Here is a 20,838-nt window from a genome sequence, read left to right on the forward strand (position 1 = left end):
TGATTCTAACATTGCCAGAAGGCAGTCTCACCCCCTACTGAAGCTGCTGAGACAGCCTATCCTTGTTTTGCTGCATGCTGTCACTGGTATCAGGGGAGCATTTGGTAATGGGACCTACAGCCAGTTGGTGATATAAAAAAAATATTTCAAGTATTTACACAAAACAGCTAAACCTTAACTGGAATAAACAGAACAGCAGTAAAGCAAACTACTTGTGTAAAAGTAGTGAGCTTTTAAAAATTAAATACAGCAAATAAATGCTAGTTGGTAGTCTGATGCATGTGCTGTCATTCAGGCAGGACTGGCTTACATATGAAGGTCTACTCATGTGTTCTCAGTTGCTAAACTTCTCATGAAAAACTTTTAAAGTAGAACCTTTATTCTACTTTACAGTAAAGTAGACTGAAAAAGGGTAAAAGTAAAGTTCAAACTTTCCACCTCTTGCTTGTTTCAATGTTATTGAATATGTAAGGCCATAAAAATGAATTGTCTTTACCTTTATACACGGGGATCTAAATTATTTCCAAATAGGCTAGCTTTTGTTGTTGTGTAAAATACACACTCGGTAGTAAGACTAGTCCTAAGATGTGTATTGGGGGCCTCAAATCTAACAAACAACCACAAAACTAACTACACGGTTCATCTATTCTACACTGCACCAAGACCATAGTCTGTTCTCCTTGGACAAAATGTAGAATAAAATGCAAGTATGGATATACCAAGGAAGAGAATTTAGGTTACATTTTGCTGATGGTGAGTTAGTCACACTAACAGTTTATTCTTTTACCTGAGGAATGAACACCCCTGCTAGAGAGTAAGAGGAAATATCAGAGAAATATGGAATCTGCACTACATGAAATGCAGTTACAAGACAGTATTTTATATTCAGCCCTGTGCTGCCTATAGGACTTCTCAGGTTAATACCTTCATGTAGAGCCCTGCGTGCCAGCGCTTCAAACTCAGTAAAACTGTGAAGAAGGTAACAGTGATCTTCTTTTGGATGGGAAGCCATGTCATTCAGTTCTCGGGTATTCCCCTGCCATATCCCAAAGGTGAAGATCTCCACTCCAAATTCACGCAAGGATGCCGCAATGGGTCTTGGGTCTCCACCATTGGAATATCCATCAGTAATGAGAAATATCACCTTTGTGGAATTTCCACGCGCATGCCGCAATATTTGCTGGAAGAGAAAATGAAATCACACACTTCAGTAAAGTGTTAGCAGCAGTTATCTCCTTTCCTCCATGATTTGGTTCCTTTTATTTGGATTACACAGCTAGATTGACTCTTTACAATACTACTCACCATAGCAAAGACCAACCACCTGCAAGCAAAGACTATGGTTAGACAACACCAAACACTGACTCACACTTCAGATGATCAATGTCTGCCCAATCACAGCTGTGAAATCATGACATGATCTGAAATAAGACACTCTCACACTGAATGATAAAAGTCATCCATGTGTTAGACAGCAACGATACTGATCAGTGTTTCAGCAGCTTTGTTCAGATTGCAGTTTAAATAGATAATACATTGAAAATCTAGTCCAAGACCAATAGGACAAAAGTTCAGATGCTGCCAGCTGTCTCAGCACCACGGAAGTGATGTAGGCATAAACCAGCTGCCACGTGACCAATGTTGTCTTTCTGTTCAGCATATGAATGCCACTTGGTTCCCAACTTGCTTATTTTGACAGAGACACGAACCTCTCACCAAGCCACACCATGAAAATGTGCTGCGTACCATGTCACACCCACACTCATTCTCATGACTTTGAGTATGTGATATATGGAGAAATCTTCTGCAGTTTTTAAGGGATAACTAAGAAAAACAACTATTTTACTAAGTGTTATTTTGCTCAAAATGTGCCCCCCCCAATGGGTCTACTAGAAATCCTCTATGGATAAGCATATCAATGAAAGTTGAATAATCAGTCAAAACCAGATATAAATCTTGAAAAGAGCTCTCGCACACAATAGTACATTTTCATATGAATAACCTATGAATGGTTAGAGCTTCCACTGGAAATTTTGTCTTCCCACATATTCCTTTCCGCCCTTCCTCTACCATTTCATTGTCTAAAAAGTGAAATCGACTGAGTGTCTGGAAAGCAAAACAGTGACTATGTTGTTCTCTTCCTATCTAAGGCAGATGAGAAAGAAAGACTAATTTATACAGTAAGCCCAAAAGCAATTTAACAGTGTATGCACCAATAGAGAACAAATCATAGAGCATGTATATACACAGGTGTGGGTAGGAAGGAAAAGGTAGCGAGACCAAACATACCGTTGGAAGCAATAGCCTTGAAAACAAAGCATCTTGGAGACCTCATGTGCAATGCAAAAATACAGCTATACTTGCTGAGGCTTCATAAGTCTCCCTCTACAGAGGAAAGTTTCATAGACAGACAAAAACATGGGACTGGTCAGAAACAAGTTCTTAGTCATTGCCAGGCTAGTAATTAACAAATAAAAAGGAAAGAATATGGGTATAACTGCTGTTAAGAAAGCTTCAAAAGAGTGAACGTACACAGGGTGGCTTGCTTTTCTAAATGCACCCTCAGTGTACCCCTGTAGTCATGTAGTCAATCTTCACTACCAGCACAACCACATCAGGGAACTTGAACCTGGAGAAATAAGCAGTCCTTGAAACTGTAATTTTATCAATCGAAAGCAAAAGCCCAGAAGTGACAATAATCACTACTCCATCGTACATTTAGGAGTTGAATGCCAAGTCAAAGACAACAAACAACTGAAGGTTAACAAGGTAACCTGTTAAAGAAATAAAAATGAATGTGGCTTACAACAAACAAACAAAACCAAAACAAACAAACCAACAAACAAAAAACAACAGAATTCTTTATTCTATGCACACTGCTTGCTCCTAAAAGATCAAAACCCTTCCATGGTTCCCACAATGGTAACTGCTTTCCTGTTGGTGGTCATTTTTGCTTTGCTTTCATGAGTGATGTAACTAATATGATTTGACATATTTTAATGCCATCTTATTATGTTCTGATCCACTAAATTCTAAAGCCCACTTCTGAGTTATTGCTAGTCTTTCTATAACAAGCATTTGGACCGCTAGTTATTTCCACCCTAGTGTAATACTCTACATTTGTCCTTGTTGAGTTGTCCTTTTCTCTCTCACTAGTTTGCCAACAACACTTTAGCTCATCTCTCATGGCATCAAAAACTGCCTGTAGCCCCTCCCACCATGCTGCAATCTACAGATTGAAGGATTCAATCAATTAGGAATTCCCAAATACTTTGTACAAGACACTTGTGACAATACTCAGAAGTGCCTGAGTGAAAACACGCCCCACAGATTCCTGCCCATTTCATCTTTCCAGTCTGACTGTGCACTGATGGTAATTTCTACCCACCCTATGCTTGTTCTTGGACAATAGGAAGAGCATCTCCAAAAATGACGTGCTAATGCATTTTGGACAAGAAACCACCCTATGGAGTTAGAAGTCTTGTACTCATCCACAGCCTGTCAGAGAGTAAGTATATACGGGTCCACCACTAGTTTCTCCTGGTGGCTGTCTGAGGCCCTGAAGCAGGTGATTCTGACAGTGTATTTTTTCCTTTCTCTGTGAACTTAGGAAAAAGTAGGGATACATGATTTTCAGCTTGGTAAAATGCAAATTGCCAGTTTATTTCAATAACATTGTACTACACTGTGATCAATAAAGCATATCGCATATGGTAGGCCTTCCAATGATATTGACAGTACGTCCCAAAAACCATGTCATCATATGATGCGCAATAAGGGTATTTAAGCCACTCTTGCAAACACAAATTCCGAAAAAGGGGATGAACTGAGATGACAGGGCAAGGACAAATAGTTTTAAACTAAAAGAGGGGATATTCAGATTAGATGTTAGGAGGAAATTCTTCAATCAGAGAGTGATGAGGCAGTGGCACAGGTTGCCCAGAGAAGCTGTGGATGCCCCATTCCTGGAGGTATTCAAGGCCAGGATGGATGGGGCCTTGGGCAACCTGGTCTGGTGGAAGGTGTCCCTGCCCAGGGCAGGGAAACTGGAATTAGATGATCTTTAAAGTCCCTTCCAACCCAAACCGTTCTATAGTTCTATCATTTTATTAAGTTTTATTTCAAAATCTTAAATTAAGACTTATAAAATGAAACTTGTCTAGATTCCAGTTCACGTGTTAGGCTGGTCCAAAGAACCTGCAGAGATTTTACAACCTTCTCACTAAGCCAGGCCAAATTTCAGAACAAATTTGATTTTGCAGTTCTTTGATTTCAGGTAGATTTTTAAAGCAAAACCAACCACATGCGCTGTAAATCAAAGCACAGACCATTGGCACTGTGGTCTGAAATGCTGCCAGGTGAAGTGTTGCTGTTGGGTTTGATTTTATTACTAATTGTATGCAAAAACCAAAGGGAGTGAAACCAAATTCTCTTGCAGACACAACCCTCTGCAAACCAAACCCATTGTTCTTCATTTACCTGTGTCATAAGTGGAAAACAAGAATGAGGTGGAAAACCAGAATGAAAAGAATCAGGAAGATAAAGACAAGGCAAAAGACAATATGAAGACCACCAGTAAGAAAAAAATACAAATGCCTCATTTCAAAATGTGTTCTGAAAGAGCTGCTCTAAAACAAGCAGTATTGCAAGCAGAGAATGATGCAGTGATATTTATAATTAACACTTTTAATTAACATGTTCAGTATAAACTGCGCTATTTTAAAATAGAACATAAGCAACTTAAACATCTATCAACCCTTTAACTATTCAGGCTGAAATTTTCCGCCCAGGATGTTTGTCTTAAGCTGTTTCATTAAAAATGTCTCTTATTTCTGAAAACAAGATGAGGAAAAACATATGCTTCAACCATATTTTGCTTGTTTTTTTCAACAGTAGCATCTCTAGGCAGCATGAATTTTCAATCTGCAAATTGCATTTATAAAAAAGATGGGCCTCTATCACCCCTATGGAAAAAGAAAATGCCCTCAAAGTTTGTTCAAGTGGTGAAATGCGTGTAACTGGGGAAGAAACCACAACTTGCTTAGGGTTAAGAGACATTCTGGAGGCTGCCAACGCAATTCTCGGAAGATCCCACCTGCATGCAGCTTGGTCTAGCAGAATGTCATTTCAACCCACGATTATGTTGTAACATGCACAGAAGGAGGAACAAAGCTCAGTCTTGGCAGGACCTGTCTTTTAATTTCAGTAATATAACTTCAGCACCATTTCCTACTGTGCAAAGCACAAAGCTGCACAAACTCTGCATATGAAGGTAGCGGATGGCATTATACACAGCATCAATTTTCAGCAAGTCCTGCTCATAATAGGTAGCGATCAAACATCCGAATTTTCCCCAAATCGAGGGTTGTGTCTGTATGTCCAATTAACATGCTACCTTGACTCCCGGTAGTCAAGCCAGGGCAACAGGTATCTCAGAAGGACTATATAACTAAATTAGCAAGGATCTCTGCTCCATAAAACTACACAGCCACCAATACCCTCCGAAAATGTTGCGTACACAAACCCTCTGTGTCTTTTCTGTGAGATCAAGAAAGGTTTGTGGGCTGTAAGTCCCATGAACAATAGCTTATCAAGCCCTCTTTAAAAATGAACATCATGGGCTACAGTAAGTGGTAAGCGTCAGGAAAAGACCATTTACGAAGGGTCAAATGTCTCTTAGCTGTACGAGCCTGAGATATGGCAAGCAGCCAGTAGCTCTTCTGTCCCCTGCATCTGAAAGGGCAACCTCTTCTCTGGGGCAGCACTTCTGTCACACACAGAGCTGGTGGTTAAGGGAGCATGAAGTTGCGCTGATGCTACCTGAGGTACTAAAACATTCAGGCACAGACGGATTTGAGCAAAGGAACTGAGCACAGGAACTGACAGACAGGATTGCTACATATTGACCCCAGAAATCAAAACGAACCAAAGCCACTGAATAGCTTGGCCCACAAGACTTGCAGCTGTAACTCTAGATACATATTCCCTGCTGTATAACAGCAGTGGAAAAGAACAAGAGAAAGAAACATTCAACATTTGAGGAAACAGAAAAAAAAAAGAGACGTCTTTTTTTACATCATTTGTATATGTCTGGTGGCCCAGATGGTGTTTTGTATCTTTCTGAAAAAGTACAGTGGCATAAAGAGCAGGCCACCATCCAGAGCAGCTAACAATCCAAGTAAAAGTTTGTTGTCATGTCTTCTGAAAAGCCTTCGCATTACGCACAGTCACTACAAAGATGCATCACTCGCCCCCTCTCTCCAATATCTGTGTGGTACTCCACATCATTTTTGCTTCCTTTAACCCTGACTTTAACATCTTCCTCTACTCCAAAACACCTCTACCCTTTCCTCTCCAGAAAGTCCCATTAAAACATATTTTTTCATACAGAAATTTCATCTGTTTTTAGATTTCTGTTCACTTAACCCCTCAACTTGCAAGCACGCACGCAGGGGCTCCATGTATTTGGCCAGTCCCCAGCAACTTCATGGACTGTGTGAATGCAACGATGCTTTTCTTGCATGACCATGCTCTGCGGTCCTTTCATACATTGTCAGGTTTTTCAAACTTAAGAGCCCACTGAACAGTACTGGGAAGTTAAAAGGATCCTGGAAACCTGCTTCTTTGGTATGAAGATCCCCATCTGCTTCTGATTTTAACAACAAAACTGAGCACCAGCCATAACTGAAAATAAAGTGCTGAATGACCTTCATAACTGAGAACACGGCCAATTTGATAACTGCTATAAATTAGTATTAAGGGATAAGTACAAACAAAATAAAACAATTAATGCTGATTGATTGAATGATGATTGCAAAATAATGCGTAGGGCCACTAGAAACACCTCCTCTTTGCCTGTTTTAGTACCCATTTTCCTGTCTACACTTCCTTCAGAGGACAGATCAGTCAGTTTCAGCAGTTCTTCCAGATCTTAAATAAAACATTCTTTTCACATTAGCAAAAAGTTATTACCATCTGTATTGTATTCAATCTGTGCTTAGTGTGTACAAATATCTGGCAGACTCACCATTTCCTTTGTGCCAATAACAGCCCTTAGAAATAAAAAATGAAGTCTTGTGCAATAAAAAGTTATCGTACGAAATCCTGCTGTAGGAAGTCACTACTCCAAGGCAAAATGAAACTCTAAAACTACAGTCACAAGCACTTCTAAACCTCCAACTTCTGTGCTTCTGATGTTAAGTTTGTAAAACAAAATCAAAACCAAAGACTTCTTCAGTCACCTAACGGCCACAGCAATGACAGTGCTGAGGTTCTTTGTTACTGCCTCAGTTACACGTTCTGCATCTAATCCGTAAACATTTGATCCTGGGCCTAATCCCCTTCCTTGTTCAGTATTTGGCTTTTAAAGAGGATTTTACCATACAGAATTTGCCATTAATACATCTGTCTACAGGGAAACAAACTGAAATGGGTTAATCTGTCTCACTTTACACAACTAAGCCGTTACTAACTGATAACATCAGTCAGACTCAGGATCCTTGCCAGGAGGAGCTTGCCTTAAAAGGTTTAAGTTGGAACCTAGCTTTCACAATCACATTATCCAAGATTAATCACAAAAACTACACTGCTCCTTGTACACCATGCAGGGAATAACCTATGTAAGGTCTTCAAAGGGAATGTTATCTGTTGTAGGACAGGAAGAACCATCGCTGTGCCTCAGAAGTGAAACAGAAAGCCCTTTATCACAAAGCCATTTATCTCTGCTGTACCAATAGACCACTTACATTGTATTTATTTTCACCCTAGGAATTACAGAGAAGCTACAAACCAAGGGATGAGTGTTCAACAGGACTAGATGATTATTTTTTCCCAGAGGATCACTTATTCACTCTAAGATAAATAATTCCCATTAAAAAGTATTACTAACTATATGCAATACAACATAATCACCATTAAATTTATACTAAAAAATAAATTACGCTTTACTACAAAAAACGGTATAGATTTGACTTATAATTTCAAATACAAAAATGTCTTAATTTCTTAGGGATGGGTTCAGAAAGGGAGCTGTGTATCATTCACAAAGGGAAATGGCAAAGCTAAATCTTTCTGTGAATCTCACCATGTTTCAAGCTTCCTCTGCTTTCATTCTTCCTGCAAGCAGAAAATCCAAGTCTGGCAGGAAATTATATCTAAATGAATATTCTGAAAGGAAAAAAAAAATACTACCACGATCAACCCTAGTTTTTGATGGAGCTGTGGCATCTCACCACAGAATCCTAAGCAATCCCAAGTTGGTCATGTCACAGGAGTAATGCAGACCTAGGTAGCAAGATAAATATTGTTCCGTAAATCACAAAACAGATACTGCTCCTCTACACCTCCTGTGCCCCCTCTCTTAAACAGCAAACATCTCATTTCACTGGCGTGTCTTTAGGTCACTGAACACTGCTACTTCCATTGTTCCATTCACTCAAATCTTATCCTCTTTAGGTTTTGTTGCTTCTTTCAGGAGAGGCACTAAAAATATTCTATAGTTAGAGATTTTGCTTCCCAATTGTATTTTTCACCACTTTCTTCTGCACTGCTACACAAGCTCTAGAGAATGAGCTGTTACCTCCATACAAGAAATTATCAGAAAAGCTTTCCGGGAATGTTTGCCTAGCAGGAACTGCATCCAGAGTTTAGGAAAACATATAACTATATAGTGAACCTGGGTATTTAAATAATAAAAAGAAAGGTTATTTAAAATGCAATGATTTTGTGCTGGTCTAGTCTAGCACTTCAATGATTTTTACTTTAGTGAAACAATATACTAGATACTCATGATTCTTTCATGCAATAATTGATGGGTGATCAAAATCATGTGTGTAATCTATGCATGCATTTTTTGTCTTTACTATCCTTTTTCACCCTATCTTCATCTTTTCTTCATGCAATGTGTCACTCTCATTGCATGCAGTCATCTTTCCTTCATCCTTTAAACTTCTCCAACTTAAATGTGTTCTTTGAGTATCTGAGAATGAACTTTGTAACCTCTCGTCAATAACATACTGCAAGAATCTTAACGAAGTAAGTGGTGTTCTTAAACAGATCTTTGTAAAAAAAATCTAGTATTTCTTACCCACAGCACTCAACTCCCCAGCATCTCTAAGTAACTGGCAGAGAATGAACTCAGCAAGTCTCACAAAAGTTCTTCTCAGAAGTAGCATGAGGTGCTAACAACACACAATGGGCACAAAATGAAATACAAGAAATTCCACTAAAACAGTGGAAAATGGGATTTTTACTATAAAGGTGATCACACAGGTTTCTCAGAAGCATTATAAGCTCTCCACCCTTGGACATACTCAAAACCTAAATGAACACAGTCCTGAGTACCCTGATTTTCTCTTTGTATAAAGACTACTTCTTCCCCCTACCATCCAAACAAAAACCAAAAACACAAACCACAAACCACCACGGCTTTTGCAATCACAGGAACCACCACAAAAAAATTTGACCTAAGTTCAGTTCTACACAAGTGCTGGGACTGACTGTTAGGTCTGACGACTTGGACATCGGGGAGGCTTGCAGTTTTAAGCTCCAAAATATAACAAACAGAATACACCTATTATCCAGGAGACAATAACACATCATCCTTTAGACTTCTAAAATAGACATTAAGAGACAAGGCATCTTATATACATAGCCACCTCCTCCACTCCTGGTGCTGTATAACCTTTTAACAAGTTACTCTGGAATTTGAAAAGCTGCTGCAGTTTTCATATATTGCTATGCTGGGTGCGATATTCAAAATACTGTCTTGCTAATAGATCTGAGTTTCATTTGAAAAAATGTAGATTTTCCTAATTTTCTTTGTCTTTGAGCAATTGTCATCATTAATATAACCAAGATGTTACTTGATTTCTCTGGTATGCTCTGGTCTTTTGCTAGTAATTAAAAAAGGGACTCCAAAATATTTTACTGAGTACATAATTAATCTTTGGGTATTTTCAGACAAGTATTCACACCCCTATTGACTGGTGCATCTGCCAAATACTTTTTTGAGTTGGTCTTAAACATTCATTTCTCTAAAAATACAACAAAGAAGCTGAACAGAGTAACTAATACTAAGAGGACAAACACTTCATGACCTATCCTATCTACTGCCAGCTGTCACTGCTCAATTATCTTCAGACGTTTTGCTCCAGGACTGCTGGAATCAAGCTACATGCACACAGTTATCACTGGTAAGAGCTGTCTCAGCCCAATGGGGTGTGTGGGAGTATTTGATAGAGAAACAACACAGACAGATGGACTTCCTGCTTCACTGTTTATACTGTGTATGCTCAGCAAATCACACAGACCTGTATGTTAAAGCTTTTCATAGGCTGCCTATTGGATTCAAGGAGGTTCTTCATCCTCCCAGTTGAGGTTACCAGAGAGACTGGGAAATAGTGGGATTACCATAATTTTAACATGAGTTTTTGTTTTGTGTTCACTTCATTGAGAAGTAGCTCAAAAACTTGGGTAGGGTCCTAGTCCCAAAAAGAGACTATGCTTGAGAATTTCAGCACTCCAGTTATGGTGATCTAGATACCCGTGGTCTTTCTACCAAGACAACCTCCGGGAAGCAGGAAGACAGACAATAACAATTGGCAAATAGTAATTCTCATTCTCAACATTCCCAACCTCATCTCTCTGTTAACAGAACATCTTTCAGATTTTGTCAAGGACATGCTTCATGTGAGGAAAAAGGTTGCCACTGCTCTTAAAGAGCAACACTGCTTTTAATTTCTGTAGCTAGGACAGTGAGAAAATTCCGAGCCACAGGCATTCTTCTGTCCTGCTTGTAAAATTTAACTTTCAAATTCCAGTAACAAATGGAGCTAGAGGAGAGAGGCTAAAAATGTGCCACAGAACATGTAAAATGTATTACAAACAGAATGTTAATGTGGAGGTTCATGTCAGGAAGTACCGCTAAAAATGATGTATTTTGCTTGAAAGACCTTTCGTAAGGCTGGGAAATGTATTATAAATAAAACAACTTTTTTCCCCTTGACCTCTTCAAAATTATAATGCCTTTCCTATCCTAGGAACAAAACACTTAGTAATGTTTCTGGTTTGGCTTTGTGTCTCTGGAGAAAAGCATGTGCTAAAACTAATTTATCTGTGAAGGTGCCAACTCTAAAGGAGCAGGCATCACAGGGTACTGAGTATCAGGACACTCCAGCAAAGTCTCTGAGAGAAAAGGACAGAAAATGGTTTTCTCAGAAAAAGTAATCTATTCTTGAAACATTTATGAAAAGATAATCCAGATGCTATAGCAATGAAAGGTTTATTTCATTGTCCTGTTACTGCTGCTATTGTATCAATGCGACTTGTGCCAATTTCTGCAATATCTCATGTTTCCTACCTATCCTCTACCTGGTTATGTTGTTGCACCAGGAAATGTCTAGAGGCTTTGTGGTACTAGGCTGTAACTAATGACTCTGCCTTTCTGCTCTGGTAGTGCCCAACTCCCTGGTGGTACTGACCCAGCAACAAGAGAGAACACCCTTCTTTGGCCTGAGATGAGAACATTCTCCTACGGTTGCCCACTTTTTTAAAGAAAGCAGTACTTCTCTGACTTTGTTTTTTTATGCTTAGCATGTAATTCAAGAGCATCAACAAGACTAGAATAGACCAACACTGGTGGAATAGGTAAAAATGAAAGGGTCTCTCACAGAAACAAAAAGCAGACTTCAGATGACTAATATGCACCACCTCAGCAAAATCCATGTCATTACTAAAATTGGCTATTTGCATGGTCCCCTAGGACCTCTCTGAAATACTGTAACAGTTTCTTTGCTTCTGAAAGGCTTCAAGTGCATGCAATCTCCTATTCAAAGCAGATGAGAAAGTCAGAAAGCATCAGCTCATCATTCAACTCTACCCTATCGCAGCATCACCAAGAGGTACTCTTTAGAAATGGAAGTCACAAAGCACTCTAGGCAATTAAAGGAGGGATGAAATGATATACCCATAAGGGTCTTTTCAGCCTTAAAACTCTATGAAGGATACTCAGGAAACAGTTAACTGGAAACTAGTAAAAACCGATGTGCTCACATGACTTCAAAGTTTTTCTTTCTGCTGTCTATAACCACAAACATATTTGAGTACCACTGCCCGAACTCATAGCAATGCACCAAGCAAAAACCAAACAACATGCCACAATGAGCACCTGAAAATCAAAGAAAAAGGGGACTTCAAGTTCTTTTGTGGACTGGTGTGCCATTCTCAGAGAAAGTTGTGTAAGAAAATTTCTAGGCCAAGAGCTGTGCAGAAGTGTAAGGGTAGACGGAAACTTTCACACTTTCAGGACAGGTTTTAGTAAGCCACAGATGCTCCATGAAAGTACTGCAAACCACTCAATTTGATAACAATTAATTTATATGTAACATTTTGCATCACTGTTAGTTACCCCTAATACTTGCATTAACATCCTTTTGGAGTATATTCAAAGACAAAAGAACTGCAATTTGGAAGGGCATGCAGTTCAAAGCATTAAAGAGACTGGTAAAGGATTTTTTCATGCCATGAAATACAATTCTTTGAAAAGCAATGAAGAACTGAAGAATGCTCCGGAGTATTTTTTTGCTTTTGATCAGAACTAAGAAGTTTATTGCTTTTAGGGATGCTGGAGGGGAAAGATCTTGGAGAATAAGGGAGAGGAAGCAGGCGTTTACTTCAGTTCGGAGTCTGGAGCTACATGGTCTATCTATGCACCTGCAGCTGCCTGTATACCCAACGGAGAGGGAGATGCTGGAATAAAGAGCTTCAGCTAGAAATGCTGTACGGAGGTGCTGCTGGTGGGAATGGCCCTGCGGGAGGTCTCTGTCAGGCTGTCAGACTCACAGGCTGAGGTGCTTCAGTCTGTGCTGGAAATCAGGCTGCTACTCTTCTGTACCTCACACTGATCAACTCATCTCCACCTTGAAGAACTGACGAAGCAAAAGGGTAGGTAGCAGTATCCTCCAGTGCTTCTTTGAGACTAACATTTTGAAAACAGATTACGCTTAACTTAAAGGGAAGATAGAAATGTCTAGCCTGCTAAATACCAGACTTCCAAACCACATGCTTTTGGTTATACAGAACCAAACGCAATTCTGGGAGCAGAAACAGACCAATTTCGAACAAGTAGGTTTCCACCAGATAACTCCACTTATCTTCATAAATGATGTCAAACCTAGATCTTTTTGCCAGTCCTGGACAATAAAGCAGAGAAAAATGTAATTATTTCATGAATTTCTAAGGTAGGCTCATTTCAGGCTAGGCTCAAAGACAATGAACAGTGTACAGATGTGTGTCCTGACTCTGACCCTGCTGTATTAATCTTGTGAGCAAAACATACACAAGACTGCAGTATGCGGGACAAGTACTTTTCACAAACACCACAATGATTAGAAGTGGTGATTTAGAGCTGAGCGTAATGCTGGCTGATGGGAACAGCACTCCCAGTTTGCTCAATAATTGTTAACAACCAGCTCAGCAATTTCAAAGGTGGCCACAGAGGTAAAACAGGTTGACTTCTGTAGTTTTCACTGTAACCTTTAACTCCAAGGCTGTTTCAGGACTCACAGAGGCCCACTGCTGTCAAATAGTTTGTCAGCTCCATCTGACCAAAGCCACCATCTGACGTTTAGAGGACCATGCCCAAGATAGATCAGATCTCCTGCTCTCTCATTATCATCTGCTAATTATGAAGAGGTTGTAGGAATAAAAATCTGTAAGCACATTTCTTTTTGTGAAATGACAACTTACATGACTCTAAATGCAAGTCTTCTCAATGAGATGATATTTTTTTCCAAATAAAAAAATATATACCAGTTATGAGACTTTTTTTTTTTTTCAAATTTCTCTTGATTTCAGCAATCTTTAATTTCAAAATGAGGTACTGAACCTGAAAATGCATTGAAATTGTAGGCCAACTGTTCTTAGTGGTTAACAATGCTGCATTTTGTGCTTTCGTGCTTCTGACATATAGAAGAAACAAACCAACCATCGCATATTTAAACAAGCATTAAATAAGCATTAAATTTGTTTATCCTAAATTAATATGTGCTTACATTCTTTTGAGGGTCATTTTTTTCATGTTTGTTAATTGGACGATAACAGAATACTGAATCTGTCATACTGGTTGTCTGTTTGTCACGCTCCCTCAAGATCAGGTTAGATACAAAAGCCAGATTTTATTTTTAAAGACCAGCTGCAATCAGAAATAGAAAATGCGTCACTTGAGTCTGTAGGTGTTGTGGCAGACCTTCCACTTACATATACTACTGACTTCAGTGGAGCATAGCTGAACTACAAAAGCAAAATGCCCAGCTTTTTAATCTAACAATTCTCACAATACAGAGCAACAACCAAGAGCTTTTCTCAGCTAGTGTTTTGCCCAGATGCGTAGAACAATTCACTTGTCTATTTAGGGGTGGCTATGGGTACGTAACCTCTGACTTAAGCTCAAGAAGACTGCAACCTACAACTTCCAAGTCCAGTTTTGAAGAATCGCCATTTTACTTACATTGGAAGACAGACCATGGCCTGTCTCAGAAGCAGCTATTATTATCTTGTCAAAAGGCTGCTACGTGGAGGAGTTTAAAACATTTTTATCTTTTTTAGCCCATAAAAATCAGTGCAGCTTCAGGCCATATAAATTGTACAGCTATAAAGACAGAGTCCTCTTTTTTCTGCTAGCACACTTGCAACTGTGACTATGGTTAAACTCTTGGGCACTGAGGACATACCATTAAATTCCTGCTCCAGTATGATGGTCCCATTTCTATTTCTTGGTTGATCTGGGAAGAAACACAGAATGCTCCCCCAGGGTGCAATGGGTGCTGTTGGTACTGGTTACCTCTCAGGATCAGAAGCTCCAAATGAAACACTCTTTCATGTAATCCTGTAGGGTGCTGAGGTTTTGGAACAGGGAGTGTTGGGTACCTACATCTGGGAAATTCAGCACTTCACACTAAAGGGAGCTCTTTGGACTTTAGATGCATCCCTTCAACATCAGCAGCACTGCTTCCTCAAGCCTGCTTATACTTTCTTCATTTCCGCTTCAGCTATTTCCCCACTGTCGCAACAGCCCTGCAGTGTTCCAGAATGCAGAAAGCAATCTGCTTAACATCTGCTCCAAGTGGATTGTGCTGTCCCATCAACTTATGACAAGAAAAACTGGAGCCAAGAGTTTTGAATAAATGAGTTTAGTTTCTTCCCCTTCCTTACACTATTTCTGGTTACATACACATTACAGGAAGGACTGCCTCTAAGTTCATACCTCTAAATAACTGCTTTAACAGATATTTTGTTATGCTAATTATGTTTTAAAACTCAACATCTGTTCTTCTTAACATGCAGTCTATACAAGTAAGAAAATGAGTCTTAAGCCACATACAGTGATGTCCTTTGAATGAAGTTTTGTTGATCTTAAAACTGAATTTTGAATGACTTCATGCCACAACTCTTTCCCCATTTTTATATTAACTACTTCAGATATCATGAAAGACATATACATAGGACGAGCCACATTTTATTTGATTGCATAGATGATATTGTTGAATAAATTTTCAGTCTTACTCAATCTACAGCTTTCAGCCATAAGGTGAGGACTGCAGCATCTTAAATTTCACAGTCAGTGCTAACATCTTGGGAATCCAAGACACAGAAAAATGTACCTCCAACAAAGCTGTTATTTACTCCAACTGCTTGAAGCAGACCCTGTGTTATGTCAAAGTAGATGCTATCTCACCATCTAGTTTTAGAAGCAGCATACAGGGGTTTTGACTGATACTTGCCAAATGCCCGGATTCCATACCCATTTCCCTACTGTTCTTTCTTCTCCTGCCTTATATGCTTACAAACGAAGTTTAAATCACAAACCTATGACCTGTAAATATGAAGTCAGTAGTCAAATAAAAAGAAGAAAAAAACTACAGTATCTGGAAGGTTAGCCTGGAGGCCACCACACTTTATGAGCTAGTAGGAAGGTGTAAGTAGTGCTTCCTACAGACGTAGAAAACTAAATTTTAAGAGTAAAATTATATTCGAAAACATTCTAGTGTGTGTGCAGATGAACACAACACTGATAATGGCTAAGTTAAACTCACCTTGAAATGTTATTAAACCGGTCAGAATCCAAACCTGAAAAACTTTCCTTCACTGGGGAACTTTAACTAGCAAGCACAACAAACATACCATCAAGTTCCTGCAATCTGAAACTAATGTAAGATGTCTGTGGTGCACGTAATTGCAATGGATCAACCTCTTGGATGAACTAAAGATAGAACAATGTGATTTTTTTTTTTTTTTTTTCCCAAACCTGCTATTAAGTCCTGTCTCGGGAGCTCTGGAAAAAAGACCATGGCAACAGAAACTCTGACACCTTCATCGCTGAGAAAAGGAACACAAATACCAGACTTTTTTACATCAATAAACGTATCTAATGCTTGCTAGCTCAAGTGTGACATGAAATCCCAAACAGGGTTGCAAAATTAAACACGGATAGTAGTTCAGCCTTCTACATCAGGGTACTGTCACTTGCTGCTGTCTGTTGTGGTATGAAGAAACATATTTCTATGTACCTTATAGGATCCATCTTTTATCTTCTGGGTAGGAATTTTGTTGAGGTGTGGTCCACACGTAAACATGGACAGCTCTGACAAAATGCAGAAGCTCTGCAATAAAATTATCTGAAAAGCACCTCTAAAGAGGATACAAAACTGCAGAACCAAGGGGAACCCCCTAATTTTTTGGAAGAAGATGGACGCTGCGTGGATGTGTAATGCTTGGTGAAACTGAGTAGCTCTGCATTCAGGGGATGTTAACTGAAGAGTGTTGCTGCCACGGGTTCTATTATAGTAAATATCAAGTATATTGTGCTCCTGTTCATTTACTACATCCCACTCCCAAGTCTGCCACCAACTGGCCTGATGACTTTACAGAGTTCATTTCTCTCTCTCTGTATCTCATTTTTCCATAGAACAGTCATGGACATGAGCAAATCACTTCGAGACCTTACCCGTGGAGAGTAAGTGCCAGGATTATAGTAGCGATGCACTTTCCTTAATTTTCTGTTACTACGAGACTTAACTATTTGTTAAGAGTTTGCCATGCTTTGCAGATGGTTTTGGTTTTGGAAAACAAGCCGAGAATTCTGGTTAGATGCAGAAGAAACCCCACATTTAAGTATAAGAATAAAAATGTGACATTTTAGGAAAGTGAAAGAAAGAAATAGTTAGAATTTTAACAAAAGACAGTTAGAACAAAGGACAGCAATATAAGAGTCCATAGGGAACACCAACTTTGTAATACTTAAAATACTTCTCTAAATTTATTCCAGCAGTGGTATTTCAAACATAGAACAGTCATTCTCTGAAGAGTCCTAGAAAGGACAGTATTCCCCGAAGCTGCAATTTGTCTCACAAGAAGAAGACACACTGAACAAAACCACAGGACAGCATCTTCAACCAAAAGTCAGCAAACCGTGCAAAACTTAACCGTGTTACTCTGTCTCAATTCTCTCTGCCATCATGTGAATGTTCTTCTTCCCATGTTCTCCTGGGACCATAGTGTAAAATGACAGCGACACTGTGGTATCCACAAGGCTTAGCTGTGCTCATAAAAATAAATTGTAGGTTTCTGAACTTTTGTTTATTTCATTTCAAAGGTATGATTAGTCAGGAGTACACGTCCAAGAAAGCAGCATTTCTTTAAGTTATGTTTTGTTTGTAACAATATTTTTAACTTGTATCATTAACTTTTTCCACACAACATCCCTGAGATGGATTCGCATGAAATCTTGATTCCAGAATGGAAGATCTAACAAAGGGATGTCTTTTCCTAAAGCACGTTTTCCACGTGTAACTCAGGGCACACTGGAAAATGGTTTGCCTGTCTCCTGCCAAACATTAAAAAGAGAATAATTGTTTCCAGCTTCATAAGCCTAACACTGATGGACATCTTGCAGCCTCGCTCACCAGCTACAAACAAGTGCCTAAGACGTTTCAAGATAAATACAATCGATGATTGGCTACAGCTCACTACCAGAAATTAGACATAAAAATACCAAAAAATTGGACTTGCTTGGGAATGCTCTTGAACACAGAGGCCAAATGGCCAGGAACAGCACGGTCTACCCTCATAAAAAAGCTTCCAGAGCAGACTGGCTGTCCACCAGTGTCTACTGGGAATCTTCCCCAGCATGCACAAGTGCCAGCACATGCTCAGAAGCTGCCCTGACCACACTTGTGCTGTAGGACTGAGTAACAACACCACAGACACTGCCATTTCAGCGCCTGGAAACGTTCCTGGGCATGCTTCTATTTATTGGTAGGCAACACACAGCCTGAGGGCACCTATGTCAGTCATTAGCAAGTGAAATAGTCACCTGGTGACAGACAGTATGTAGACATCCCCGACTGCTGACAGCTATCGGGGAACTGGGTCCCACTGCCAAGAAGGGAGGCAGATGCCAGACTTGTCTCATATGTATCTCTGTCACTTCTGAAACCAAGCCTACCCTCCTTCAAAGAGCACATTTCATATGTTTATTTGCAACTGCAGCAGAGAACAGAGGAGCTGCAAGCGCAGGCAGTATGGAACGATGGTGACAAGTTGCCCTGATCAGACTATGCCATGTCCCACACCACCATGTAGCTCTGCATACCTTGACACCACACCACACACAGGATCACACACCATACCATCACATGAAGGACCACACTCCACACCATCAATACATGGAGGATCACACACCACTGTCACTGCACACAGGATCACACTCCACACCACCACCACACGCAATACCACATGCCACCACAGCATGGAGGATCACACTCTACCACCACTACGGGGAGGACCACACTCCACACCACCACCGCATGGAGCATCATGACCATCACAGCCTGGACCTCATACCACCATCACATGTATAAACAGATGCTACACCACCACCATCACCTCATGCAGGACACCCCCTCCTTCTTCCCCCCCCCCTCCCTGCACCTGGAGGATCATAACCCACACTATCACCACATGGAAGACCACACTCCACAATACTACCACAGAGGATCACACTCCACACCACCACCACAGGCTGGACCACACACCACCACCACCACCAGGAGGATCATACCCTATACCTCCACCACAAATGCCACAACCAGATGCCACAACACCACCACTACATGGATGGACCACACTCCACAGAGGACCACATGCCACCAGCACATGGAGAACCATACTCCATTACCACCACTGCAAGAACCATGCCCCATACCACCATCACAAGGAAGACTCTATGCTACTCCACCACCATCACATGCAGGAATGCCCTCCACAGCACCACACACAGGACCAGGACACATGCCACCACCACATGGAAGGCAACACTCCACCACCACCACCACATGCAGGACTGCACTGCACAGCATCACCAGCACCAGCAGGACATATGCCACCAGAACACACAGGAAAACACTTGCCCCACAGGGAGGCTCATACCCCACACCTCTACCACATGGGAAGACCTTACACCACTCCATCACCACCACAGGGAAGACCACACGCCAAAACACCACCACATGCAGGACCACTCTCCACAGCACCACCACCAGAAGGAGGATCCTACCTCACACCACCACCACGTGGAAGACCACACTTCAGAGCACCACCACCAACCACCACCACATGCAGGACCACACTCACACCACAGTGAAGTCCACACCACCACACATACATAAGCCCACACCACCCCACACCCCCACCACGGGCAGGACCCCACTCCCCGCCACCACCACACGGAAGCCCCCACACCACCACCACACGGAGGACCACACTCACCCCACAGAGAGGCTCACACCCCACACCCCCACCACGGACAGACCCCGACTCCCCACCACCCCGCGTGCCTCCCACGGGCGCTCACCGCCGCCTGCTGGAAGGCGCCCTTGGTGTAGGTGCCGCCGCCGCGGTAGGCGATGGCGGGGATCTCGCGTCCCAGCAGGGCGCACTTGTGCTGCTGCGGCCGCCGCCGCGAGATGTAGTCCACGCGGGGCGCCACGTTGCTGCGCGAGGAGAAGGTGACGATGGCGACGCGCGTGGCCGCGGGCACGACGGGGAAGTCGGAGAGCAGCTTCTTGACGAAGCGCAGCTCGCTGGCGAAGTTGGCCGGCCCCACGCTCGACGACTCGTCCACCAGGAAGACCAGCTCCAGCCGCCCGCTGCGCGCCCGCAGGCGCCGCACCTGGCGCTTGAAGGCGCGGCCCAGCCGCTCCACGCGGCTCCCCGTCGTGTCGGGCAGCGCTGCCACCGCCGCCGCTGGAGGGGCGGCCAGGGCCGGCGAGGCGAAGGTGGGCGCCCGGGGGCTCTGCGGCAGCGACAGCGACAGCCCCCCCAGGCAGCACAGGGCCACCAGCGGCCACATGGCGGGCGCGGGCAGACGCCGGCGGCTCGGGCGGAGGGCGGCCAATCGCCCCCTTGTCGCCACACCTCCTCGCAGGGCGGCCCCCAGCAGGTACCCGCGCCCCTTTAATCCCCCCCGCCCCTGTGTCTTCCCTCCCCGGACCGCCCCGGACCGCCCCGATGGGTGCCGGGGGTGGGGGGGACACGGGACGGGGCGGCGTGCTTGGTGTGTGTGGATGGCGTCCCGTAGCATGGAGCTCCCGAAGAGACCTCCTGCACAGCTCCGGGACACCCCGACGCGGGGGGGGGGGACAGGGGGGACGACACGTTTTATCTGAGAAAATGTCCTTGTCCGGGCTGCTGCGAGGTGCGCTGGGACTTGTGAGCTTCGGTTCCCTTCAGCCGCTGGTTCAGCGTCAGCCTGCTCTGTCCCGATCAGCAACTCGGCAACTC

General features: G+C 42.1%; 1 protein-coding gene across 3 annotated transcripts in view; it reads right to left on the bottom strand.

Annotated features, from left to right (window-relative positions):
• Positions 1–20,493, bottom strand: part of SVEP1 (sushi, von Willebrand factor type A, EGF and pentraxin domain containing 1) — a 124,960-nt gene extending 104,467 nt beyond the window's left edge. For all 3 annotated transcript variants that reach the window (XM_035310327.1, XM_035310326.1, XM_035310329.1), the window contains exons 1-2: positions 19,910–20,493; positions 925–1,180 (exon numbers count right to left, since the gene is read on the bottom strand). In XM_035310327.1, the coding sequence (XP_035166218.1) occupies positions 925–1,180; positions 19,910–20,407 (754 nt within the window). In that variant the 5' untranslated portion in view covers positions 20,408–20,493. The remainder of the gene's footprint in view (positions 1–924; positions 1,181–19,909) is intronic.
• Between the last annotated feature and the right edge of the window lie 345 nt (positions 20,494–20,838).

Source organism: Oxyura jamaicensis, chromosome Z (genome assembly GCF_011077185.1).
Source record: "Oxyura jamaicensis isolate SHBP4307 breed ruddy duck chromosome Z, BPBGC_Ojam_1.0, whole genome shotgun sequence".
Classification (NCBI taxonomy): domain Eukaryota; kingdom Metazoa; phylum Chordata; class Aves; order Anseriformes; family Anatidae; genus Oxyura; species Oxyura jamaicensis.